The 27,620-nt window shown below is 36.9% G+C and overlaps 1 protein-coding gene across 1 annotated transcript; it reads right to left on the reverse strand.

Annotated features, from left to right (window-relative positions):
* Nucleotides 1–1,468: 1,468 nt before the first annotated feature.
* On the reverse strand, nt 1,469–6,505 carry RAB40B (RAB40B, member RAS oncogene family). The gene is made up of 5 exons (XM_009579248.1): nt 6,426–6,505; nt 4,421–4,481; nt 3,490–3,567; nt 2,781–3,003; nt 1,469–2,356 (listed from the first exon to the last, which is right to left on the reverse strand). The coding sequence occupies exons 1-5, from the start codon at nt 6,503–6,505 to the stop codon at nt 2,085–2,087; spliced, it is 714 nt and encodes a 237-aa protein (XP_009577543.1). The 3' UTR covers nt 1,469–2,084.
* Between the last annotated feature and the right edge of the window lie 21,115 nt (nt 6,506–27,620).

The raw sequence follows: 27,620 nt of genomic DNA on the forward strand, positions 1-27,620 counted from the left end.
AGCTATCTGCAGCGACCAGTTGGTACATTATTCTTTGTGCACTCATATATATACATATAAAAAATAAAATAATCACATTGCATCTTTACAAGATTTTGTCTCCTCAGGCAGTCAAGAGACTTGGTATATGAAATAACAAGCCCTTCTTCACTTTTTTTTAAATCTCCCTTTTTCCAACTACAGGCTCAGGTTTTACTTACTCCACATGGGATTGCTGCAGGCATCACCAGAAGGGAGGAGTGCTGCTCAACCCCTCCATCTTACCTTGTCTTTATACTGGCTGGCAGGAGGAATAGTGAATCTGACCTTGAGGACACACACATACACGGTAATGCTCTCTCCAGCTAGGTACTCTTACTGCACATCACATACAGAAAGGAGACAAACTAATGACGTGGTTATTGAAGAGGCTGAGATTATAATTCGGAAGAAATTTTAAACAGTATAGCAACGTGCATGGAAGAGAACTCTTCATCTTGCACACAGCCACTAGTCAAACATAACCAGACTGCTCCCAAAGTACAGATGTCTCTGATTCAGGTTTAACCTCTTGTAGGCTGCTATGTGCAATTTTTTAAGCTGTGGGGATGCAATTTCTACAGTCTACAGCTTCATCCTGATACAGCATTTCTTCGCTGCTCACTCAGCACAGGCAGACCAGCAGGTGGAGCCTGCTCATCACCGAGGGAGCGATCCGACAGGAATTCCTTCCACCGCACCCTGTTTTGCCATTTATAGTCTTTAACTATGAAAAGATTTGTTCTTGATTGCACTTTTCTGTAAGTAGTAATGCATTGATTGGTCCAGGTCCTGGCATAACTTTGGCATTTTACTGGCTTGAATTTTCCCTACTCACCTACAGAGGCTGTGGACATCTACGCTGATCCAGAAGGAATATTATAGATACTAACTTGATGGTATCTCACAATAGTGAAGACACCTAGAAGAAACTGGGATGAAGCTACACCATCACCTCAAAGGATTGTCATTGCTCAGGAGAACAAGTCACATGATTCCTTCACAAAGAGAAGGAAGACTTGACGTGTATTATTCTTCCATATTTCAGTTAACAATCTTGAAGACAGATGTTGTATCAAAAGCATTACATGATGCTTTTAGGATGACTTGACATTCCTGGTGTTTAGTTCAGATATATTCCTCCTCAGATTCTTCTAAAGGAAGATAAAGACAACCTCCCCCAGTTAAAGACAGCATAATAGGATTTCTTTTCCAGAAACATTTATTTATTTTTTGAATAGTGTTCTTTCCTTATAAAGCAGCTCTTCAAGTCATGTTCCTTTTACCACAGTGTCTTTGGCATTTTCCTCCTAGAACTTTCTTGTAGAGTGGTATAAAATGTAATTTTTTTTTTAACAGAAAAATAAGTATTTAAACCACAAATTAATTCCCCAAAGTATTAAATAACATACCAAAAACTTTATCAAATCTATTACATACACTAATGGGACAAAACCTTGTTGTGTATGTGCATAATAATTATATATACATTTCTAGCTTAGTTAAGTTAGTGCTTCAAAGTTATCAAGGAAGCTTTACAAAAAATCCAAACGCACAATTGCAGTATTACTAGAATTTGTCACACTCTTTGTAGAATTTAACAATGTATACAATACATTGCGTTTAAAAACCTCTGCCTGAATATGCAAACCGATGACTCATTTTTATATTTTTGAATAGTTTGCAAAAAGACAGGATTTTATACAACAACACAGTAAGTCACTCTCCAGATTTCATGGAATTAAGAACTGAATATAATGATAATTATCCCCTATATGAAAACACATCTACTAGTAAAAACAATGGCATCATGCACATCAGAAACTAAAATGCAGTATGAAAATCCAACAGCAAAATGTCACGTCCTTTCAGTTGCATTGAACTTGTCATTCATTCCAAAGCAGCATTACTGTAGTGAGCAAGCGCTAAATTAAGACTATTCTTCTTATTTCTGTCTATGTAGTGTGATACATACATAGAGTGTGCTCAACCATTAAACAAGGAGTCCTTGCATTCAACGCTTCACATGAGGGGATTCCATCCAGGTTCCATTTCCCACAGAGAGCTTAAGAAATTTTACAGCTGTTTCTTGTACAGTTTTTTGGTGGGCTCTGTGGTGGACGGATAATTTTAGCTTTCTTTAAGCTGTTCCTTTTATTGATGTTGCTGGATGTGAGGGAGTATGAGCGTCCGTGCATCATCCTGGCATTAAGGCCATTTGCCATAGAGAAAGATTTGAGATGGCTTCTTAAGGCAACAGGGAGAGGGAGCTTGTCAACAAGATGCACAGGGGTACAGGAAACTATGGCACGGCAACAAAGGTCTTGCAGACTCAGTACTTAAAAACAGACATAAAACTTGCATTATAATAGCATGCTTTTGTCAGCCACACGGTAGCAGCATACCCAGCACTCTGCATGCACTCCATACTTTCAGGATGAATTCTCATTTCTCCTCCCACACCCTTTCCCACATATACATTATTCAAAATATCTGCTCCTTCAGTTTCCTATTTATGTCTTAATACTTAGATGACTGAGCATGTAAGTTCTAGGAAAAATATGTTATTCCCTACAAAAGCCGAACAGGTTATGCTTGCAGATACATATTTTTTGTTTAGAAAGCAAATTGTACAGGATTCCTGATTCTTCTTTTTTCATGTTTTTGTATGAGGGTTGAAGTTTCTGAAAATTATTTTATATTAATGAACCATAAACCTTAGCTAGAACTAAATTTACACATTTTCAGTGTACATTGCTTACCCTTGTTCGGCCTCCAGAGCCTGTCCATTCCATGTCTCATCAATACTATTCTTGCTAGCTCAGTAAAGGACTCTGTAATATTGAAATTACAAAGTGGACTGACTTCAAAAAAAGTCATGCCCAGCCTCTCAGCATAGGCTTGTGCTTGTTCAGTAGACACTTGGCGCTTAAAGGCTAAGTGAAGGCGATTTCCAACCAGGATTTTTGGTACACCAGGAGCATGCTGAGCAAAGAGAAGCAATAACAAAATTAATAGTTTGGTTTCCATTTTCCCCTTCCCTCAATTAAAATAAACAAAAGCTTTTTCAAGATTTAAAGACTAAGTGGCAGATTGGACCAGATGATCTCTAGGGGTCCCTTCCAGCTTAAATTATTCTATGATTCTCTGATCTAAAACCATCCCTTCCTCAGAAAAGACAGGCTTGCACAGATGATGTGGCAAATCCATAGCAAGAGTGGGACTACAATATGAAATCTTTGCCCTCCATATGCTTTCCATCAACACCTTTAAAGAAATCAGACACTTTAGCTGATATGTTTCCAACTTTCTAGAATTATAAACATAGAAAGAAAACTGTAAACTTGGCATTTTGGATAACTCTGTAGTAAGCACTGCCTGCAAATGCCAGTAAAAACAGTAGAAAATATCATGAGCAGTTGGTCTTAGTCATCTGTTACAGACCAGTGACACTCTGGGATTGTACCTTACCTCATTTATTTCTTTTATCCATCGATCGATTCCATCAAATGACCAACGATTTGTAATATCATACACTAGTATTACTCCCTGTATTAAAAAAAAAAAAAAAGTTTAACAGAGGCATAACACAGAGAATACTATCTGTAAATTCTCCAGTTATGAAATAATCTTGTAAGATGCTGAGCAACTTCTCAATGGAGCAGAACCTCAGCATCCTGTGAAACCGAGCCCCATCTCTCTGTGTAGATTACAGATTAGCTAAGAGGCAGAAACCCTGACTTAGTTTTAGGGTCTAATGTACTGGTAAATACCCCTTTTTATAGTGGACAACTTGGGTTATTCATACACACATCAAAAGTCATAGCAAATAAATATTTTTCGTCACATTTGGTAGCTTGAAGATTCAATGCTCTGTGCAATTCTGGAACATAACAGATGCAACTCATCAGAACCAATACGTGTCATGAGTTATAGCAATACTTTAAAGTCTGAAGCTATAGTGACTTTTCGTGTGTCTGTCTTTTTTTTAAAAAAGTCATTTCCATTTTCATTTCATCACATTTTAGACTACGTTTTTATTTTTCGCGTTACTCTTGACAGTTTTATGTTATCCATTTCTCTTACTTGGCACACAGTTTTAAAAAGTAGTATTAGCATAGCTTTCACATGATCAAATGCTTAAGTTATTGAGGTAACCAACGCATAGGAATATATATCGCACTATTTTACCCTGATTCAACTTTAATCTCATGGATTTCCCCTCCCCAAAAGAAAATCCTGCCCCTTGTTATTTCCCATATTTCATGTTATCTTCAGACTATTACTGAATCTGCATGCAATCTACAAGTGAGCTATAGAAGCCATCACGATGGTTTGCTAACTCTGCATTCATTCATCCAACAACAGTTACTCATCACTGAGAAAGTTGTACTTTGCTTACCTGAGCACCTCTTGAATAAGACCGAAATATGGTGCAGAATCTCCCTTGCCCTGATGTATCCCTAAACGAAATAAATTATATATATTTTTAAAAGAAGTAGGTGGCCTCCTATGTTAAGAGTTCAGCTAGATTAATTCATCTGTTCTGATCAATATCAGCTCTTCTTCCATTAGTCCTGCAGTAGCAGTCAGTAACGCATAAGAGCTCTTCTCGCTCTCAGCAGTTTTTCCCCACTGGCGTTCTGCCCTTTCCTCTACATTTCTCAGATTTCTCAGGATAAGAGGACAAAAACTTCAAACTTTACTCTTGTGATTGCCCTTGGAAAACAAAGGCTGTTACTCAAGTGAACGTATGCCACTAGACTTTGCATTTAGTTCAGCTTGAAGAAAGATTCCGTTTTCACAGCAAAAGAAAAGTGGGAGGAAACAATAGCTATCACCAAGGAAACTTATGGAAAAACAGTAAATTCTTGATTACAGCAGCAATAGTTCATCATGAGTCTAGTATAATGAAGGCATCCCTACAGAGTCATAAACAGCACAGAATTTTAGAAAAGCATGCACCAAAAAAAAAAAAAAAAAAAAAAAAAAACCTGCATAAAGTGTTTGGAAGCAAAATCACATTTATAGTGAAGAACGTGATAAGAAGCAGAATTCCATAAAGACTTTTTGAGGTAGATTACAGATCTTCAAATGCAAGGCACGTATTTCTGTATATGGTCAACTGTAGAAACATTTCCAATCTGTTATTTTAAGGAGTCCAAAGAACACCCTTGCCCTTCACAAAAAGAATTAAAACATCCACTTCCTGGCTGCTTCTCAGGTAAGCTTTATGTGGTATTTTTGCTAAGCTATATAAAGTGGAAGACAGAACAAGAAAAAGAAAGTAGGTGAACAAAATATCAAGTAATCAAGATACCATATGGCAGAGTACCATTATCCATCATTGCATTTAACATTTGAAGCATTATTTTGGAAATCATAAAGGCAAAACCAATCAATGAAGAACATATCAGAAATAGCTTAGTTATGACACAAAGGCATCTAACTCCAGTAATTAAGAAAGTTTCAAATAAAAATAAACATCAAAATTAATTTTAAAGATGGAAATGGCTCAGGATTGTCTCTTTCTACGAGGAAAAGGATATAATCATAATAATTCATTTTCACCTCCAATTCTCTACTGTCTTTGAACACTGCTTGTTCCTAGAACCTGTCTCTCTGATTTATCTAGATTATGGTCCCTTAAAAATCACACTCCATCTCCTTCCTGTCCTGAACTGACCTTACTTCTCCCTCTTTTATGCCATGATTTTAGGGAAAACAATGTATTTAAGAGGCAGTAATATTGCTGCATTTTTCAAGTTGTATCACTTGCTAAGTATTTCTAAATGAACCAGAAGATGGCCATCTTCAAACAACCTTAACACAAAAGCACTCTGACAGACCAAATATTTGACCCTACAGGAAAAATATTTGTTGTAAAATAATTTTATGTGTTCTTGACATGTTTTTATAAAGCTCAAACAACATCAGAATGCATATAAATTAAATTATATGAGCAATAACGCATTTTTTTTTTTTTAATACTGTTGTTATTTAGTCGACCATTACTACTAATTGATTAAGCAAAGAGATGTTGTTGTACAATCACTGTATGCTTTCTAAGGTACTTTCATGGTTCTCGTTACCAGTATATTTTATAACCTTTGAAGGCACTTGTAATCTACCTTGAAGGCACTTGTAATCTTTTGTGCCTTTCTTCTGCATATATTATACATCTATCTCTCACATAGAGAAACTGTAGGGTCCCCCATTTTACATGAAATAGATGCAAAGAGGAGGTGAAGAGAAAGTGTGACTTACTCAAAGGGCTAGCTGCCTGGCTCACTCTTCCTCAGTTGACTAAATATTTCTGAACCATAAGCGAAAACTTGTGCCCTGAAGAGCTGCATTTCTGTGTCTTTGAAATATAAATTATGAGGAAAGGTAAAGCACACGCTTACCAAAGCTGTAGCTTGATTCGTCGGCCATCCAGAAGAATCGTTGTAGTCTTATAATCTATACCTGTGGGGAAGACAGTCATGCAAATCTTAGAGCAGCTTGCAGGTGTACACAGACAGTTATAGATTTCAAAGAAAATCTGACCTTAAAAAAAGGTATTTGTCATTAATACACTGTGAAGTGCATATGGATAAGAACAACTTGTTCATATAAAGTTACAAAGACCTTTCATATTACTTGAGGTTGGCCCATTCAGAGCAGATGTCTCGGGCTCCCTTCAGGTTGATAAATGATCTGTTTTATTCATTATCATAACAATATATATGCTTAAAGAGTTTTATCTCTTTTCAACAAAAGAAGGTAGAACTAGTTTTTTGCCTTTTCTCTCATACACACATTGCAGACTAAATGCTGTTCTCTTCCTCTATTCCCTAGCTTTACTGCCTCTATTATTTCTTCCTTCCTTATCATCTCTGACTCAGACAGCTCTTATATCAGATACACTTGTCCCCCTCTTATATAAAAGCAGCAGATACTGCAAGAAGTGGCTTGCCTTTTGTCTTCCAGCCTCTCCCATTCCCATTGACAACAGCCTTCTCTGCCCACAAGACCCATGCAGTTAGTGTCTAGCAGAACACAGCCAGGTTCCATGTATTCCTCCCCAGAACATGCCCAGGCCTTGTGGTTGAGCTACAATATCTCTTTTAGATGAGCTGAAGAAGTACTGCCGTTTTTAAGGGAAGTATGTATTGTAAGTATACATACTTATACATGTATACGCATATAACTTAGCTCACATTTTAATTGCACATTTTGTAGTCTTTGCAAACAACCTTCAGTGCTATATAGTATTACCTTTTTACTGCTAACCTGACATGCCCCAAGAAGCAATTAAACTATGTAAAAATAAGCTCAAGTTTAGCCTTACTGTTTTCTTGGGCAAAATGGGTGTGTTAGTTTCAGTTAGATTAGGTAAAACTAATCAGAAGCATTTGTGTAGCTGCAGTTGACCCCGAAAATATCTACCACGATGCTAGGGTCAATGGCTTTGAACACTGTGCTTCAGTACTGCATTCACAAATTGCATAATTATAAACATTAAAAGAAAGAGAGGCCTTTATTTTATTAAATGTTATTTAAAAAGTGTGCATTCAGTACTCACACTGTGCAGCCAAGCAACACAGTTTCACTCGTAAATGCTTTTTCCTCATGTTTTCTTTGCTGTGTCATAGTTAACTTCTTGAATTGAACATTTGTTCATACAGTCCTCCAAATGAAATTTAAAAAGCATGAAAACTAGCTCTGAAAAATTTACTGAAATGTAATGAGACATGCACCTTGAAAGAGAGAGACATGCTTTATTTTCTAAGCATAAGGAAAACAAGGGGGTGAGGAAAACACATTAACACAGAAAAACAAATGCATGCCAAAGAGTGGCCTAATTACTACTTAAGATTTCAGCACATCTTTGCCAGAGGAACAGGGATGACAGTGCTGAAGATGATCCTGTAAGATCCATTATTATGGGTGGCATCAACATCCAGAACAAAAAAAGTTAATCTATACCTCAGAGTTTGTATTGATAAACATAACAAATGCTTACCAATATGATTTTTTTTTTGGCTGTATTTAAGGGGAAAGAGAAGTTTGAAAGTTTAATAACAGAATGTATCAATAACTTATATCGCTCTCTCAAAGAAGAAGTATGGCATAGCATGGCACATAAACAACAAATGAAAATCTGTCTCAACTGCAAGCACAACTCTGGGGAGACACCTACCATGCAGGAGATGTGCTCTCTTTGCCTGAAAACATGTTTTGTCAGCAAGTTAATGAAATGGACTTTCTGTTGCTCCTCCAGTAGAATATTGCTAGGTGCTGCTACCAGTGGTCATGAAGAGGTCCCTGAAGCAGTCACTGATAGTCAGTTACCTCCATTTTTGTAAACAAAAAATAGGTTTAAAACCCTTTGGCATAATAAGCAGACACAGAAAAGGAAGCCTTACGCACCTCCTTTTCCACAAGGAAAGGAGTTTGTAAGACTAGGTCTGGAATAAAGAACAGATGTTAAATTACCAAACAGAAGTTATTGCGAGGTAACGGTTGCCAGCTGAGTCAGCTCAGGCAAAGAAATGCTTCATTTGTGCTTCTTCTCAAACTTGCACCACACTAAACTGCTCAAATGGCATTTGTCAGATATAAGATGCTATCTGAGGCAAACAAAATTTGAGCCCATTTTATGAAAACAACCAGAAACTTGAATTCACTAAGATATAATCACAAGACACTACTCTTTAAAAGGAGGTATGGATGTGGTACCCCAGGAAATGTTCTCCTAGTTATAAATCAGGATAATTTCTTGCCTGGAGATCAGTGCACCATTACCCAATGCAGCTATCTCCTGTTTTTAGTCTCAAGACAACTAATTTGTATATAATTATCACCAATTTCTCCTCCAGATCAGACACATGGGGACTCTGAATGCTTTTATTACACAGCACAACAGCATAAATTCCTTTTTTCTGTAGGATACCTATTGTAACATAGATACTAAAGAATATAGTGAAACAAGTTCTTTATTTCTAGTACAAATAACCTCACTTCTCTAATTTTCTGGCTTCTTGCATGCCAAAATTTACATTTGTAGATTAAATAGCTATTAGTCAAAAACTTTCACAGCAATATTAGCAAATCTTTTTTACTTCTGTATTGTACTTGCTGATATTATTAGTAGAGTTAAACCATCTTTAAACTTTATAAGTTGAAAGAGATTTAAAACCAACAATTTTTGAAAGATAGTTGCACAGCAGTACTATTAATTAAATATATTTTTATCTATGAATTGATTTGACTTGTTACATGGTTTATGTCATTTCTAGCAGCAGTAACAACTGCTAAACATCTGCCCAATTTGAAAGCCAAGAACAAGAGAAGAGTGTTAAGTCACCTTGCCATAGCCCTACAGAAATGGGTATTTGCAGCTCTGACAGCAAGGGCATTTCTTAAGAATGAGAAGCCAAGGGGAATTGCCTGTTACCAAGATCCTGGCAAGGAAGAAGCTAGCAATGACCAGAGAAATGATAGAAAGCAAGCTTAAGAAGCAGTCTTGCTGTGATATGAAGACCAGATAAGTAAGAAGATCAGGAAGATAGCGGCACTGTGAGGTTAAGTCACATGTTATTAGGAAACCTATTTCGAAGACGTCACTTCATTTCTATTGCCTGCAGGATAGTTCACCTGAGTCACATCAACATACAGGTTTGCTACTCCCACTTTTACAAATTCATGAATACATCCTGCTGGCAAGTAGGAGTATATTAGGAAGAAATCTCTTGACACAGCTCCTTCTAGTCTGGCAGCAAAGAGAGGGAGCTAAATTCTTCTGATCATTCCAACTCAAACCAGAGACTGGTTCAGTGCCATGCCAACTTCACAGTTCCCAGATAAGCACCAAGCTGAAAGGCCAGCAACAGCTATAACGGGCATTTCAAGTTTTTAGCTCACTGCAGAAGTGAGAGTTGAAGCATCTTCTGCCTTTAATTCAGGCTCTTACCTGTACATTTGGAAAGACACACACACAAAAAACCCCCAATGTATTACCACCAGTTTTGGGAGACTTATTTTGATTTATCAGCCAAACTGTTCCAGTTCTCCAGCAGTATTAGGAAAAAGTCACATCTACAAACCACAAGTTAAAATAAAATAAAAAAAACCAAAACAAACAAAAAACCCACAAACCTCTAGACAAAGTCTTGGGACACTGAACAGACTAGGACATTGAAACTGTTTGTGCACTGAAAGAATAAGTTTCATCATTTTAGAAATTCTTGAAAACATAAAACATGCAGAACAAACCCTGCATAACACTATAAAACTCATCCCAGCATCCTGTGCTACCGCTGATACTTCCCGCAGGGTGAAATACCTCCACTAGTCTATCTAAAGTTAATGAAGAGGCACAGACCATGTTTAGAAAACACTGACACATCCCACACAGTGAATGGACATCCATCATTCCGTTAAAAGACATACCAAGCATAGAAAATTAGTATTGCATAGCTAGAGGATACACAGCTGAATGAACCTGGCACTGTGCTTTGCACCACAGACCATAAACTACTGCAAGTCGCTCATGTTTAGCCACACACATAATGCAGAATATTACATATTTTTTTTATATGACATGCACAAGACAAGTCTGAAAAATATCCTATTACCACCTGCTGTTTATGAAAGCATCTTACAGGTTTCTTGAAAGATTTTTGAAAAAGAGATGGATTCCAAAACTTCCTTATTCTTCAGCTGTTATACAGATAGAAATAGTTGATAATATAACCTGAACATCTCTGCAATTAGCATTTGCCATTGAATTAGAATCAAAACAAAAAGGCTTTTACCATAAATCATCAGGAACAACATGAAACCGTAACAATGAGACCAACAGATGTGGATTGTGCTGTTGTAGAAATCAAATGTCCTTCCAGAACATTATTCACTCATTTAGTAAGACACAATAGCTTTGTTTGGATATGCAACTAAAATGTATCTCCATACAAGAAAGGGAAGAAAAAGGCTGCTAAATCAAAAAAATTCAACTTTGAATTGAACCAGAAAAACTTCCCAGTGCTTAATACTGTCACATGGATGGTTTTTTATAAAAGTTATTTACCTAAAGCTACAAATTGAAATTAAAGAACCTGAAACAAGCCACTATCCTTGCTGAAGCGTTTGGATTTCTTAATTCTAATTGATTTGTAATAGATGTTTTTTTCTTTTCAAATGCAAAATCAACAGATAAACAGAAGAAATATTATTGAACCCAGGAATGTAGTAAGATTCCCAAAAAAGCATTCAGCTGTTTGGTAACAACTGCAGTAAATAGGAAGCCATCCTCTCTGCATCGATGCTTTGCAGCCATTACCACACTATCACTTATGCTTCACTGACCACACTGCATTCATGTCCACACTGATTATTTTACAGCTTCCTGTGAATTTCTGCTTCTCGTGAAGCTTATAGTAGTGTATCAAAGTTTCTGGGTTTTGTGATGGGTCTCTTTAGGGCAGAATCCTTCAGTCATTTAAGTTGCTCATTTTGTGTTCCACCAAAGGCAACACTATTTACACCAAAAATCTTTTCTCTTCAGTTTAATAATTGAGATTCAATGATCTACAGTGTGACTAACAGCCAGTTGTTTAGCTTTGCAGCAGTGAAAAACACACTGACTGACTTGAACAAAATTTGAAGCAATGGACTATAGACCAACCATTGGTCATATCTTGATAACATGACATAGAGTATAATCCCTCAAAATTTTTAATAGGAATTGGATGTTAGACTAATATTTTAGTAGTTTGGAGCTTGTTCTGCATTTGCTTTGGATATGCATTTCCATTTTGATAAGTTATAGGAGAGGGGGAAAAGAAAAACAGGGGAAAAAACCCAAGAACTTTAAGACTAGATTCTTCAAGAGATGTGCTTTACCGATTCAGCACTGGAAGAGTTTATTCAGTGGCACATTTGTCTTAGAAATGCTCCTAAAAATAACCCTTTTTATACCTGAGAAAGTACAGACTACATGACTCTTCATCTTCGAACCTCATGCTCTGTTACATTTTAGCTCATAAATAATACAAGAACTGATTTCATTGTTCTTACTTATTCCTCTTGATGTGTTGTCCGTTCTTTAAAGTTTAAGGCATGTTGTTCCTTGTAGATAATTGATGTCAGATTAGCAGCTTTGACATTTAATTAAAACAGAATCTAACAACTTCAAAATAATAATAATAATACAACCTTCCAACTCCCTGCCTCCATGGCCTGACCACCTTCCAGAGATTTCAACGTTAAACACCTTCTCCAGCAATCTTTCACTCCATCAGTTTGTCCAAATTAACCATTCAATAATAGTTATCTCAGACACATACTAATGTCTCCTCCCCGCTGTCTGTTTCTATGCCAATAATTAGGTGTCTACAAATAAATATATATATTCAGTGGGATTCTGGGCCTGTATTTAACAAGGTCCTCTGAAAACATCCTTCAGGTTCAAAGATTGTTGACATTTTGAAAACAGAGTTTTAGGTTTCAGAGAGTGCTTAAAACCATTTTCTCATAGGCGTGATGAGAATTCAATAGTCCCATCACTTCCCACTTTAACCTTCCTCAGCTATCTAGCTTTTCATTAAAATTAAGGTTTAACGTTTCTCTTCAGAACACATTTGTAACTGTTTCAAGTATATTTGACAAGTGACACAACTTCCAACTCCATTCATCTATTGTTCACAGCAAATGGACCCACCGCATACTTTTGATTCAAAATTCAACTATGCTTTAAAAACTAAGCCCCATGTTTTCAACATCATGCTGCAAAGATATAAACTCTTTGCAATAAAACTGGACTATATCTTTTGATATGTAAGCACGAAGGTCAGGTTACATGACAGTCATATTTGCCTTCTGCTTGCCATTTCAGAATAATCATTGCTTTCCAAATTCCAGTCTTTTCCATCACACTTAATTATTGCAATAAAAGCCATCTGTTTGAAAAGCACAGATTGCCTATTCAGATTGAACTAGACACTAAAATTTTAGTTCTAGACTAGATCTTCACCTCATTAATCAAGCCATAAACCACAATTACAAAGACTCACAGATAATTCACTCATTTCAATGATGTGACAATTTTCCCAATTTTAAAAAGAAGCTATTTGTATCAGAAAGCTCAGCTTTATATTTAGCTTTGTTTATGGTCACAGACACATGCCAATACCACAATCTATCCTTCAGTACACCTGTTTTCCTTTAAAAGTTTAAAGGAATTAAGTTTACAAGAAATGTACCCTTAAAAAATGAAAGTGCTCTTTAAAAATTACACAGAAGCTTTTCATAGTTACAAAATTTTTAGGGCACCAGGTTAAAATCTCAGAGCACTTCTAGTTGGCTCTAGTCCAGAGTGTTGTCCTTAGAACGAAAGCAAATGGAATGGGAGTAAGAAGTTTGACTCAACTTTATGGCATACCTCCAATACTAACCTGAAAACAAAATTAACAACTGAAACTCCAAAAGCCATACAAGTCCCAAAAAATTAATTAGTCAGGCTGCTAATTTACAGAAGCAGTAACTGAGTAAGTTTCTGTTCGTCCTCTTACTATCAGCATTAGTAAGTAAACAAGGCAGTACTTTGCACATTAAACTCACACCCTCCCCAAAAAGAACATGCAAACAACTTGTTAAATACATGGGGTTTTTTTAATCATGCCTTAGCTTGCAGTATTTCTGCTAAGATGGCTAAATAAAACCTAAACATTCAAGGCAGACAACTGTTTGGAAAGAAGAGAAAACTATTTGACATCAGCTAATAATCAACTTTTAACTAAAACTAGTGAACAATCCATTTCCATTCACATTAAGAGGAAAGGAAATAAGGACCCTGAGATCATATTTCATCCTCCTCTGTCTTAACATTTACTTGTCAACAATGAAATAGCCTCTTTACAATCTAAAGCCTTAGAAATTTATTTTACAAGAAGAAAGAGAACTGTTCCCATCCCCCAGGTCAGGAAGAAGTAACAGCTATGCACTTCAGTTCATCATTTCCTTTCTTCCACTCCAAAAGAAAAGGATATCGGAGGCATACGGTAAGCTTGTCAGCTCACAATGTTTACTACAAGTTGCAGCTAACAACCTCAGATGAAAGCTGCTATATATAAACATACTATCTTTTATAAATAGTAGCACTGCAGGAAAAGGGAATGTTATTATTAGCATTACTGACAAAAGTATTTCTGCACACTTTATTAATAAATTTGAAATAAATTGGGAAAAGATCAATATAATCAATCCCAGCAATCTCATAAACCCATTTTTCCACAGATGTGAAAGAATCAAGTGAAACACAGAGCCTGGGGCGATCAGTGATCACAGAACACCTCTGGTGCCTTGCGTCTAGATCCAACTGCTCACGCACAACACTGCAACTCAGGCTTCTGATTAGAAAATTCACATTAAAAGACAAGCTCCCCCAAACTACTGACAGCTCTAGAGATGGATTGAGATAGAATTGTTATTGACTGGTAGCAATTATTAGCCAAAGGTTTTTTTATAGTTATTTAAAGCCAAAACCATCAGATTATGATTTAAGAGTGAATGTGGATCACTCAGTTCCCTAAAACGGGGAAAGGAACACACTCTTGGCAGAAGACAACAAACGTTAGCTTTACGATTTCCCGGCTTGTCTCTCCAAATTCTTTGCAACAGAATTCAACATAAAAAGTGTAATATCAAGAAGTTCCCTGTTTATAGTCATTGTTATAAAACAGCAACAGTACTTTAAATAGCTTTTTTCTACTTAAGATTTGCATTTTGTAAGAAGAATTGCCCTCAACTTTTAGTCCATTTAATATCAAAGTAAACGTAACCATAACCTACCACCAGTGAATTTGATTTAGAAATTAACAGGGGGAAAAAAATATATTCTTCTATGATACCATCCTCTCACTGCTGCTGTTCATCAGTTCCTATAAGTACAAGCTGGACTGCAAGAAGAGTTCCATTGCATAGTCAGGCATGTTGTTAATAAGCATCCTACCTTCCCAAAAAACTGGATTACATTGTTTTCAAAGAGCATCAGCTCTCAAGGGCAGCCGCTCATTCACAACCCTGCCTCTAGACCCCTTGCAATTAAATAAAGTTTCAAACGTGATTCTTCGTTTAATCTTCTTTGAGATACACATGTAACAAGCAACAGCTATGATGTGGTGCTCTGCACATCCATGGAAAGTACAGTGAAGGGAAGCTTGGCCAGGCTAAGACAACTGACCCCAAAAAAGTGGAGTAAGATTTATATAGCAGTTGATTGTCCAATATGTGCTTGTGCTTATCTTCGAGGTATAATAATTCTTTATCATAAAGCTTAACAGTGGGGGTCAAATCATCCTGGTGTATGAGGAAAAGACCAGAAGGCAGGTTACGTATCTTTTAAAATTCTACAAACTGATAAAGAAATGGGACACAGCCATGCAGAACTTGCCCTTACTTACATCTTAAACACTAGGTTTGAAATATGACCAGAATCTGGAAGGGAGAATAGCTTCAAAACTACCATAAAATATTAAAACCAGATGCACTATTTCACATTTTACAATATTTTCCAAAAGGGAACAATGACCTTTTATGTCTTGACACTTCATTAGCAGTAAACCAGTTCAAAAATACTTGGCATGAGAAGAATCGCAAGAACATCCAGCCACCGTTATTCTGAGCTATAGGCCTAAGAGCTCGCTGAGAACAGTTGCAAACCTCTCCAAAACTTCCCTAGGCTTTAAATCAAGTCTCAAAAAATGATTCTAAAGAATTAAACCACCACTTTCAGTTAAGTGTATCAATATATCATAACGATTAGAAAAATCAGAATTGTTTCATAAGCATATTCCTGTATATTATGAAATTTTAAGTAATACTTATGATAAATGGCAAGATATAACCAAGGTTTACAAAAAACAACCCAAAAAGCCTACTCCAGGATGCCATCAATACTCCCAGAAGTCACAGCAGTATTTGTCACAAAATGTATTAAAAGAAAAAAAGCAGGTATTTTTTTGCACCCCACAAAGTACTGCTTGTTAAAAGAGGGAAAAAGATTACTTGAAAAATAATTCTTTGAGCTGAACAAGTAATGAATTCTGTTGTTATGAGGAACTGAGATCAAAGTGGGAATTCAAAACAAGTAGGTGTAAGAGCAATAATTTTGCTTTAAAGATGCCAGAGAGCAAAATTTGTATCATTATTGAAAAATTACTGTGGCTTAAAAGCTATCATCCAGAAAACATACAGCCATCATTCCCAAAGCACAGACACTTGAAGAGGAAGAGCTTTCGAACTAACCTCCAAACCAAGCAACAGAAGACCAACTGCACTTCTTAAATTTGGAATTCCAAGTGAAACACATGCTGCAGTAAAATGACTTTATAGATAACGTTACCATTAATTCAAGGAATTTCCAAGCCATGAGATATCTTCAGGACATATACTTCCATTAGAAAAATGAAGAAAATAAAGTCTGGCTTGGATTATACTTCCACTTCTCCCCTCTCCTCCTCCCCAGCTATTCCAGCAGAAGAGTTGCCAAAGTCGTAACTGTACTGTACTGCTCTTCCAGGACAAAAAATTAACACAAAATGCTAGCAAACAATCTTTGTTCGGATTTAAAGGAGAAAGACAGACTATACATTACTGATACAAAGCTCTTGTTCCATTCATCATTTAGTTGGTTTCAGTTTTCCAAGAAATTAAAATAAACTGATTTCAGGTGAATAGGATCAAAGGAAATTTCAGGTTGGAACAATCTCAGAAGGTCATCTAGATCAACCTCCTGCTCAAAACAGGATCAGATAAGAGGTCTGGAGACTGCATAACCTCTCTGGGCAACCTGTTCCACAGCTTGACTGTCTTCATGGTAAAAAAGTTTTTCCTCTTACCCATTCTGAACCTCTCTTGTTTCAACTTACACCAGTTATCTCTTACCCTCCTACCACGTACAGAGCCTTACTCTGTCCTCTTGATGACCTCCTCATGGGTACTGGGAGGCTGCTCTTAGGTTACCGCCCCAAAAGGTCTCTCTTCTCCAGAGAGGTGACTCATTAGTCTGCAGCCAAACTTCATTTAAGTTGTTAGAACTGCAGACTTTTATTCACTTAAAAACTATGTAATTACTTTTCATGTAGTCTTCTGCATTGAACTAGCCTGTCACGCAGATGTTGGGGACAAACAGTGTAGATTGAGAAGTGAGTCTGCCTATAAAACTGTAGTTCTCAAACAGTACTGGATTAAACTCCTGTTTGGAGTCAAAAACTAGAATTTATACGGAAAAATTATTACACAACATGTATTCTCGGACTCTAGAATCTTCTTGCTCTAAGACTAACATCATTCTGAAAGGAACTGTGTTTCTGTCTGAACTGAAAAAGAAAATAAATTTAAAAGTTTAGAGGTTATGAACTTGTTTAAAATTCTATTTATCACACTTCCATCTTATAAAGTATGTGTTCAAGTTAAACGACAATCTACTAATTCAGAAGTGGTTTGAAAAGTCAAGGTTGTGCTTTACACAAACTTCACTCAGCATATTTACTGAAACAAGCACACAGAAAGATTAGAAGAACAGAGTCCTGACTGACTGAGATCATGCACTGTGTATAGGGATTGCTAAACCAATTAGAAAAGAAATATATGTATCCAGATATCCATGTTAAAAATTTTGCACCACAAGACTCTCCATATACTGACTCAATCATTCCATTGAATGCATGAGCTACATGAGCCTCTTTTCCTCAGTCTAGTCTTGAGAGAGCATTAAAAAGGCTGCCAGACCTGCTGGGTCTCTTCTGGGTTTTCCAGCTGGCAGTTTCATATTTCATGCACTTAAATATCCCATTTTAAGGCACTGCATAAAGTCAGCTTGCAAATAAAGTATAAGGGCACAGGAGAGAGGTTAACACATCGTTGTCCCTAAAATTTCGAAGAGATGAATTATTTCGATTCAAAACCTATGGACTAAAATACCCCTACCCCGCTTCTTCTTTCTTTTAATTAAACTGGTTTTTGTTAAATGGTTTCTGTTTCATCCAAACATCTATAATGGCTCATTCTCTATGAAAATGGGCAAATTAAACATACAATCCTCAAATACACTTATGACTGCTCCTTCAAGATACTCCTTCAGAGCGCATAAACATTCTTTGCTATTTCAGCTTTGCTGATGTGGGATTACAAGGAAACATATGTTGGTAAGGTCAGGGTAGGGCTCTTTGCATGAAGTCGTAGCCCAGAGGAAAACTGAGAGCAATGGCAGGAGCATAACAGTGAGTTACCAACTGCCAAGTTGTGCTCAACATATATAATATAAAAGCAGGGGGAAAATAAAGAGGTAAAATCTGAATCATAAACCTGCAACACACCACAGAGTAAACAAATTATGGTTATAAAATGGAAGCGATTGGACTGCATTTGAAAGTGTGAAAGATCAGCTGCAATTCATCTAGGGCAAATGTGTCACTCTTGGACTGCAGCTCGCTTTTAAACATTGTCACATGTTCAGTCTCCTCTCCATTTACATCTGCACACACATGGGGCTTTAACTAGCCATATATTAAGAATAACTGGAACTTTTTAATAAATAGCTTAGCTTCCGATCCAAGAATTAAAGTATTTTTACAAAACACATTTCTCCAGAGTTTTACATGCTGAAGTACACTTAAAGAATATGAACTATTTTAACAAACACAATTAAAACAGGTTTTTATGGCATTGGGAGTTTATGTTACATGAACATGAAGACGAGACCCAAAAATAATGTATTGGGGGAAACTCTGGATAGTTTGATTTTGCATCAATCAACATCTTATTTTAAAGCTGTATTTTTTGGGGGGTTCATAGCAGTCCAGAAGCGTCTCTACACTAATCAGTATTGAATGTTTCAAAGGAAGTTACAGAATCCCACTTACTCTAGCATAAGATAAAAGAAATGCATAGCAAAATGGTTTCTTTACATAAATGAGGAAAAAGCCATAGAAAATCGTAACTATAATTATTAAAAAAGAATACACAGATTACCCATTTTCATAAATGAAGTTGTTGCAAAGAATTCTAAATCTCCAAATATTGGATTAGGAAGGTTGGAAGGCGCATGAGGGAAGCAGACCTCAGAGAGGAGCCAGGTTTGCATGTTCTTCCTAAATAGGATCTCTCTTACCATTTTTACAGAGTGCTAGCTAAATGAGCTCAAGACAACACTTCTTATGTTCTTAACTTAGAAGTAAGTTACTTTTTAAAATGCATGGAAATATCCATTCCAGAAATTCTCATCATAGTTACTCCACCTCTGCATATTAAATTACCAGTTTCTACTTTGAAATCCAACGTCCCGCAAATAATTTTAATGTCCAAGATAACTCTGGAGTAACACAGCCTTGGCTCTTCTAGCTTCCTCGTGCTCACTGGCTATTGCTTAATCACCTCCGTCTTCTGACACCACTTGTTGATTTCACACAGTGCTTTCATATCAGCACCCTTCAATGGCAAATCCCATGCAACAAAGAAAAATAGCAAAGCTGTTATATTGGCTTTCAGCTTAGCACAAGACTACATCTCATGAACAATAAATAGCTTTCCCTGCTTCTGACAACAAACATGATTCCAAAATACTTAATCTTCATTGTTTACATGCCTACAAAACAATCAAAAATTACTGACTTGACAGAAATGTTTTTGTATGCACGTAAGGGTGTTTTACTGCTAGGTCCTACCTGTCCTTCCCCCAGTTGGAGAAGTTACTTTTCTGTCCTAGAGAGGATTCTCACCTTGCCTTGAGCACAGTTCAGAGATTTGGTTCAGCCAATCCGAACCTTACATGAACCAGAAAATGTTCCACTTCCTTAGAGATTTATATCCTTTAGGGTTCAAAAAACCCATGCCTCCTATAAAGAATCACCAATCAGATGCAGTAAGTCTCAGCTGAACACAGCGCATATATTCCTTTTACCAATATGCAGTTTAATTAACATATCAAACAAGAATGTTTGGTTATACCAAAACCAGGTATGTACTATATTAAAGCCTTAAGGCAGCTGTTCTTCAACACACTTTGTCACTTGGCAGAGCTCGTTATTGATGATACTTTCTCTTTTCTGCTTATCCCACCTAGCTGAAAGAGGATACTCTCTTAGATGCCACAAACTACTGTAAAGATGTGAGCAAGGTTCGCTTCTGAACCTTTAAATCCCCTCCATTCCTGGGCAGAAATGACATCTTAACTTCCTAGTAATTAGCTTTCAAACTTTCCATAGACTTGAGTGACAATTTAGATACATAAATAGCTGTTGTGAACATCAATATTTTTGTGGACTTTGCCCTGAATAGGTACTAAATTACAGTCAATACTGACAGAGGATTTTATCTTACCTTTCTGAAAGACTGGACATTAAATATACAGTGTATGTTGATAAATCAGTGTTTGACCTGTAACAGCTTCACTTACCTGATAAACTTGCAGCTCTAACTGGAGTATTTGACTACTTAGCTTACCCAGTTCATGCTTCCATATTACAATACGTCAAGACACAAAAGATAGGAACAATTATTCATACAGATGTGTTCCTCTATATCAACAGATTTAGATGTGGATGAAAAAAGCATAGCAAGCTCAAACCAAACTTGTGTGGTGTATTACATTTGAGATGGTCCTTAAATAACACTAGCATGACAAACATTAGTCCATGTTGAGTATTTTGTGTAAATATTGCATTATTTTTTCATATTTTCAGTCTCATATTAAACAAAATCCAGAAGAGCTGCATAAAATGGAATACAAATAAAAATTTTAAAGTTAGCCGACTTCTATTCTTAATCACATTTTCCATTCTTGTTTAGCTCCCAGAACAAAAACAAAATTACAGCAGTATGTAAATAAAATTTAACCAACATACTGGATAAAACTTAATCCTGCCACAGGCAAACACAATTTTGGTTAGGCCAAAGCAGCTTAAAAGGACTCAATTACCTTGAAGTCTGACCACTTTTCAAAATAACCTGGACTTTGTCTTTCATGTTGCACACTCGTCTGGGAGCCTCACGGTAATTTTGTTTTCACAGTCACTTTCCCACTCCCTCATATCTATGAAAAAATAGCGGGGGGAGCAGGGAGACACCAGCAGCCCAAGGGAAACTGAGACAGACAGTACATAGTGCTATTGAATGCGCATGAGAAAGGCAAAGAAGAAAGTAAGCTGTTGCTGTAGTCTCTTTTGCCACAACAATCTAAAGTATTACTTGTAGCAACAGCAGATATCAAATTCAGACAAGTGTGTGCAGGTTGGTTTTAGGCAGGAATCTGAAAAACATTTGCGTGATCTTAAGATTTCAAGGCTTCTTCATTCTGCAAGTGTACAATACAATAATATGCTTGACCAAAATTTAGGTGTTTTCTTTGTTTGGTCTTTTTGTTTTGTTGAATAGGGCTTGTTAAGAAACATAAAGGCCAGTTATTGGAAAAGAACAAGGTAAACAAATATCTGGTTTGAATATGTGCATGTGCACACAGTTTTGATTTTTTTCCCTCCAATATGGTTGGGTGAGGAGAGAGTTAGGAAAAGAAATAATTTAAGCCTATTGATTAAGTGGGTTTCAAAACCTCACTGTAAGATGACCTAGCTTCTGACCTTCATAAAATTGTGAGACAGTAACACTTTTTGTCCATGAGATAGATACGAGTGCATGACACCTGAGTTGGTAAGCAGTATTAAAAAAAAGAAATATTTTTAATATTATTAATATATTAAACCAAAGAAAAATGGCCGAGTAGAAGAAAGTGTGCAATAAAACAAAACGTATTTTATGAAAAGTTCGAAGAAATATATGAAAAACCATACACTGCCAAGCAGGCCTAGGATTTCTATTGCTCCATTAAATCAAGCAATGTGAATATTCATTGTTTCAACAGATGTGCAAGATCAGTTAACAAATACAAAACCCAACACTGACTGATTGACCTGACAGGAAATGCCACAGTATCCTTTATCACATTGTTTATGAAAAATATGGAAAAAGAGATAAAAAAGGTGTCACTCAAGTATGCTGCCATACAAAAAAAAAGAAAACACCAGGTATTGGTCCCATGAGGTGGGCAATTCTTAGCATGACAAAGTTAGCATAAGACTCCAAACTTGAGATTTGGGCATGGGGGAAAGGCACACGAATGGAAGCAAAGAACAAAATCAATCTGAATTAGACCATAAGGTTTTTTTTTTTTTTCCTTCTTCCCAGAATGGAAAGTATCTGTCATAAATAAGGGAAGAATAAAGGGAATCGAGTCAAACCAGGATCCACATTTTCAGCTAAAATACACGTCTCATAATTGACTGCCTGTTAAGAAGAATTGCTACTCCACTGTGCTATCACCTGAAAGAGACAAAATGCTGTTATAGGTGGTGGAGAAGGGGAGAATTATTTCTATTTTTCTCTTTTAAACACAGTGAAAGGGGAAGTACAGAGTGGGTAGCAATTTCTGTTTACTGAACTTTCTTCACATGCAGTATATAATACAATTTAAAATTAATATAGTCTTTCAGCAGTAAGCACAGCTCTTGTAAGATAACACATTAAAGGGATAGTCATAACTAACATATTTAGGGTAGGATCTATTACTGCTTTACAGACTCATCCCAAAATAGGTTAGATGCCGTATTTGAAGCAACTATTTCTTTCTGCCAATGCCACAGAAGCCTACAGTAATGAGATAAGACACTAGATGTCTTATAGGCACTTCAACTTGGCATATGAAATCAAACCTCACCTGCTTTTCCTTGTACAAGAATGCAGTTTAAATCCTTTTAAACTGAGATCAATGTGCGTACAACTGGATTTTAACAAAATTCAAGGGGAAAAAAACCTCACGCCTATTCGACCTTTTAGGAAAAGTTACTTCATGACAGCTAAGAGTGATCAATTTTCACTCTCCTTGTGCTGTGAGATAAAGGCTAGTCTATTATAGGCAAGCATAATTAACCTCAAAAGGTGTTTATTTACTCATAGACACTGGTGCTCAGCAACTTTAAATAACTCTTCTGCTGGAGAAATCCTAATATAATGGACTGAAGATTGTCCCTAAAAGTCCCCTGGTGCTATGTGCAAAGAAATACAGAAATGTAATGATGTTGCTATTAGTTTCTATTGCAATCTTTAGCTAATATAACGGACTGAAGATTGTCCCTAAAAGCTGGTGCTATGTGCAAAGAAATACAGAAATGTAATGATGTTGCTATTAGTTTCTATTGCAATCTTTAGATCATATTGTGTTTAGGAAAATGCCATGGCTTCAAAATAAGTCAGTGATAAGCAACCCATCCTATTCATTATTATAGTGGAAGGAAAACAAAACAATTTTATTTCCCCTTCCCTTCACCCAAGTAACATTTTCAAAACCACAGTTTTATGAAGACAGAACAGAGAAACTTAACATCAAATCTTTGTGGTAAGACTTTTACCTCCATTAGTTCTGTATTTGGTCTTCTTGGGGGTGAGGGGGGGAAACCACAGTCAGCTCACAAATCTGTGTCATTTAATTTCTCATGCTAACAATATTTCCTTTTGTTTCCTTATTTTACTTAGGGCCATTCCCTCCTCTTTACATCAGCTTTACACGAAAGAATAGCTTTGATCTGTGTATTAAGTTATCAGGAAGAGCCACCATGAACTATGGGTTTGCCTGCTGGGACGCAAGCAGCTGACAACTACCCCAGTCTAAACGCTCCCTATGTATAAGGTAATCTGGATCTCCCCATTAAGGTCTGTTTGAGGCTGGGCCATCCAAGCTCCAGGCCTGCGTTCTAACCACTTAGAGATCAAGACAACCACTTATTAACACGCACAACTATTATACACCAGGACCTCTTCAAGCATTCAGATAAGACAACCAATCCCCCAGTGAAGTTCTCAATCTAAGGACAGACAGAATTTATGGGAAGACAAACAACTGTGATATGAACTTAAGAGGATATGAAAAGGTTGCTAGGTGAGAAAGGATGAGACACTATTTGTCAGTTTAAACCTGATGTTCCCGCAAGAAAAGGAGTAGGAGTACACAGGTTTGAACAATCATTCCTTTCAGTCCCCGTGTCAAGCAATCACACTGCAAGCATATGTTAGTATGAAAGCAAAACCAGAATCCAGCTGAATAAAAATCTATTAGTGCAAAACATAAAAATATTTGTCTACCTAGTGACAGGACATCTAAGTTATTTTGTTCTAGTCTAGAAGCAATTATTTCCTCTGAATTTATTCTGATGAGAAATTAACAATGCTTAAAAGCAAAGTTTCTGCAGCTCTCTATAGATCATTTATGCGCAGTTTTTCTTACCAGGTTAGAGACCAAGTGTGTCCAATCTATCGTAATTTCAGTTTTGAGCAAGATGTGGGAGAACTATAAAGGCAGGTTACCCAGACAACTAACCTTACTGCCTACCTGCCCATCTCCAGGATAACTGCTTTCTAAATTATCTCTATGAATCATGTTCACCAATGCATCTTCCATGGCAGTCCTTACTTTGTTATGTTAATAAAGCTTCTTCCCTTCCTCTTTCCAACCCAGAGCCCTTTGGTCATTAAGAAAAATTCAGAGACCAAGAGATTGTACTCCTTCTTAACAGCTGAAGTATGCCAAATGCTTTCAAACCATGGCTTGTGGAGCAGCAGCAGCTTGCAGGGACTTGACTGATCACACGATGCTGGCTTTCCTTCCCATCTCTAGATTTCATATCATTTTTGTGTACTGACAAAAAATAGTAAGATATATGACTGCTGCATTTTCCTGGGAATGAGAAAGATGGCAGATTTATTTCTGAATAGTCAAGTGAAAAATTAATTTGTGGTTTATACAACTGAAGTTTGAGCCCATACAGTTGAGATGAGAGAGTTACATAGCTGCACATAAAGCCTTCAGGAATCTGACGGCTAAAAAAAAAAAAACCTACCCAAAACCCAAAAAAACACCCCACACACTGTTCTAGTCACCTCCAGGTTTTGTTTTCCTTTCATTCTTCTTGTCTGCTTAACTGTCTTTGATGCTGCTGAAGACAACAACCAACCAAAAGCCCCTTGATCCTTCTTTGCTGATGAGTCCATCCTCACTCAGCCTTTCTTCCACCTTTCTTAATATCCCATGGGGTTCATTTAGATTCTCCTCGTTCCCAAAGAAGGGGACACACTCTGTTCAATACCTTGTCCTTCCCTACATAAATAATTTGTCTCTCTACTTCTTAGAGCATTGCAGTGCATCTTAGTGATACCTCCTGTTGTTTAGCATAAGAAAGAACCCTATATCAAAGCTAAATTCTAACTTTTCTTTCTCAACTCTAATGCATTGCTGTCCTTTCTGAAACCCAGCCCTGTAACTTCAGGGTCATCTTTCCATTTTATCTACTGAATTGGTAAGCTCTCTGAACAGCTGGTCTTATTCAAGGCCTCATCTGTCCTTCATCTGATCACCCTTTGTAGCTTGCTCTTTCCAAACTTCTCAACATTCATATTCCCACCTTCAATTTACTAAATTTCCACTAAAGGTGGAAGTAACCTCTTTCCTGTTGCAATAAACATCAAATTCTGCCTCTCTTGCATATACAAATTTAAACAACTGCCCAAGTTCCCATGCTTCATCACATTAACTTGTTTGTTCTCGTTTTCAAGGCCCTTCAGTGCTCTTCCTCTCTCTCCTCAATTGCTCTTCTCTTTTACCACATCACCTCTCTCCTCTTCCATTGTAGTCTCAAAGCTATTCCCTTTCATCAAGCTCCACAACAAAGTTTTGTCATTTCAAAGCTTATACACGTGGCACATTTTGACAGAATCTATCATACCACTAGGCTTTCTCTTTCCAATTCAGAGACCTAGCTGGCATTATGAAAGTGGTAGATCCTAGCAGTTAACTAAGGACTTGAAAACCGTAAAAAAGTCCGTGTTTATCAAGCTTTTTAATCAAGTTAAATTAGAGAATGAGTCATAATACCAACAGGATGTTTAGCTCTATCGCTCTCCCTGCATCTCTATTTTCATAGTCCCTGAGCCTGCACAGATTCCTCACAGCTGCATCCTATGCAGCCACACTCAAATGATGTAGGGAAGGCTGAGGGGATACAGGCAGAGAAGGGATATCGGATACAGACCACCACAGAAACTGGGCAGCTTACATGCAGTGTTCAAAAGTATTTCAAGTTTGATGCATTCAAGAACATTATAAATTGAAGAGTGAGAAAATATTTTCTTATGAACTTTCACAGTTAAAATCCTTCCTTAACTGATACTAGACTGTATACTATGATGGTGTAAACACTGAGGCTCAGTATGTACAAAAATTCTTAATTATGACACTAGTTGCATAAAATTAAAAATCAGATTATATTCTTTCCACATTTTACTACCATGCTATCTGTTACATCTGCTCTCCTCTTGTAACTCGTATCCCTCTTTTCAGATATGCTCATCTTCTTGGGGCTAAGAACTTCTTTCAGTCTCTGTGAAACAGTAACCTTTGCATAGCAGAGTTTGTGAGGTCCTGAATTACTGTATTTGCCTAACCTTGTATAGTTCAGATGATAGACAGATATCCTGGTGAAGAGACTACAGTCCATGAAATAGCGCATAAAACTTACAACCCTGTATGTATACATTTTGAAATTGTTAGTAGCAATGAAGAATTTCCAAGCTGCACGTTAAGTACTTGCAAAATAATTCAAAAAGAGTATTTGTATTTCTTGGCTGTCAAGAAATCTATTCACAGAGTTACAGTGTTAGCCACACAATTTAAATATTTTTTGAGAGCAAAACCACAAGAATCACAAGGTTTACATGCAAAAGTCTGAAGTGAGACTGATGAGCTTGGGAGCTGGTCAAACATTCTCTCTCAGTTACATGAAGACACACTGGAGACTAAAGTGCTCCTTCAGCATAAGACTTTATAAACTAGATCGTGTGTACAGAACATAGCCGGGCTAGGCACACTCTCCCCAAGCCTTCTGTCCCTTTTCTCCAAGCACCTGAAGAGCATGAAGAGTAAACACACTGCAACATCCCAAGGAGTAATTTAGCAAAACTATTAAGCAAACATCTTAAAATGTACATTGATGTGTACATCAAGGTGCAGTCTGACTCATAAGCAATGGTACTGAGAACTCTCCTCCCTCCCTCTAGTTCTTCGCCGTGAATCGGTACTATGAACTCAACATAATAACAGATCCTAAGTCAATGTAAAGCCTTCCAGTGAATTAACTAGTCACAGACTTATACTGGCAGTAAATTAAAGCAATAAGTAATTTGACAAGATAATTTGCTTTTTAATTTGCTGCATGATAGATTTGCATGAGGGGAAAAAAGAAGTGAAACTAGAGTATGTTCTAGGCAAACAAGATTGGGGGAGTGAAAAGAAGAGAATGGAAGGGAGGGAAAACAGAAATCTCCTTTTCCCCGAGTCATTAGCTTAGTTTTAAGTCAGTCTGCAATGTTCACAACTCCCTATTCTGCAGACAGAATATATCTGGCATGGAGGAGGCTCTTCAGTCTTGCCCTTTAAAAAGCTTACGTGAAAGAACATACTACAAACATGAACCTTGATCTTAAAGGGCTACTCTTCTGATATTAAGAACATGACAGTG

This window comes from Fulmarus glacialis, unplaced genomic scaffold (genome assembly GCF_000690835.1).
Source record: "Fulmarus glacialis isolate BGI_N327 unplaced genomic scaffold, ASM69083v1 scaffold20800, whole genome shotgun sequence".
Taxonomy (NCBI): domain Eukaryota; kingdom Metazoa; phylum Chordata; class Aves; order Procellariiformes; family Procellariidae; genus Fulmarus; species Fulmarus glacialis.

Excerpts from the sequence above, each read along its gene's own strand:
- RAB40B (XM_009579248.1), bottom strand. The coding sequence starts at position 6,505 with ATGACTGTCTTCCCCACAGGTATAGATTATAAGACTACAACGATTCTT. Across the intron at positions 3,568-4,420 it reads CTTATTCAAGAGGTGCTCAG|GGAGTAATACTAGTGTATGA; the intron begins GTAAGCAAAGTA and ends TTTTTAATACAG. Across the intron at positions 3,004-3,489 it reads GGATAAAAGAAATAAATGAG|CATGCTCCTGGTGTACCAAA; the intron begins GTAAGGTACAAT and ends CTCTTTGCTCAG.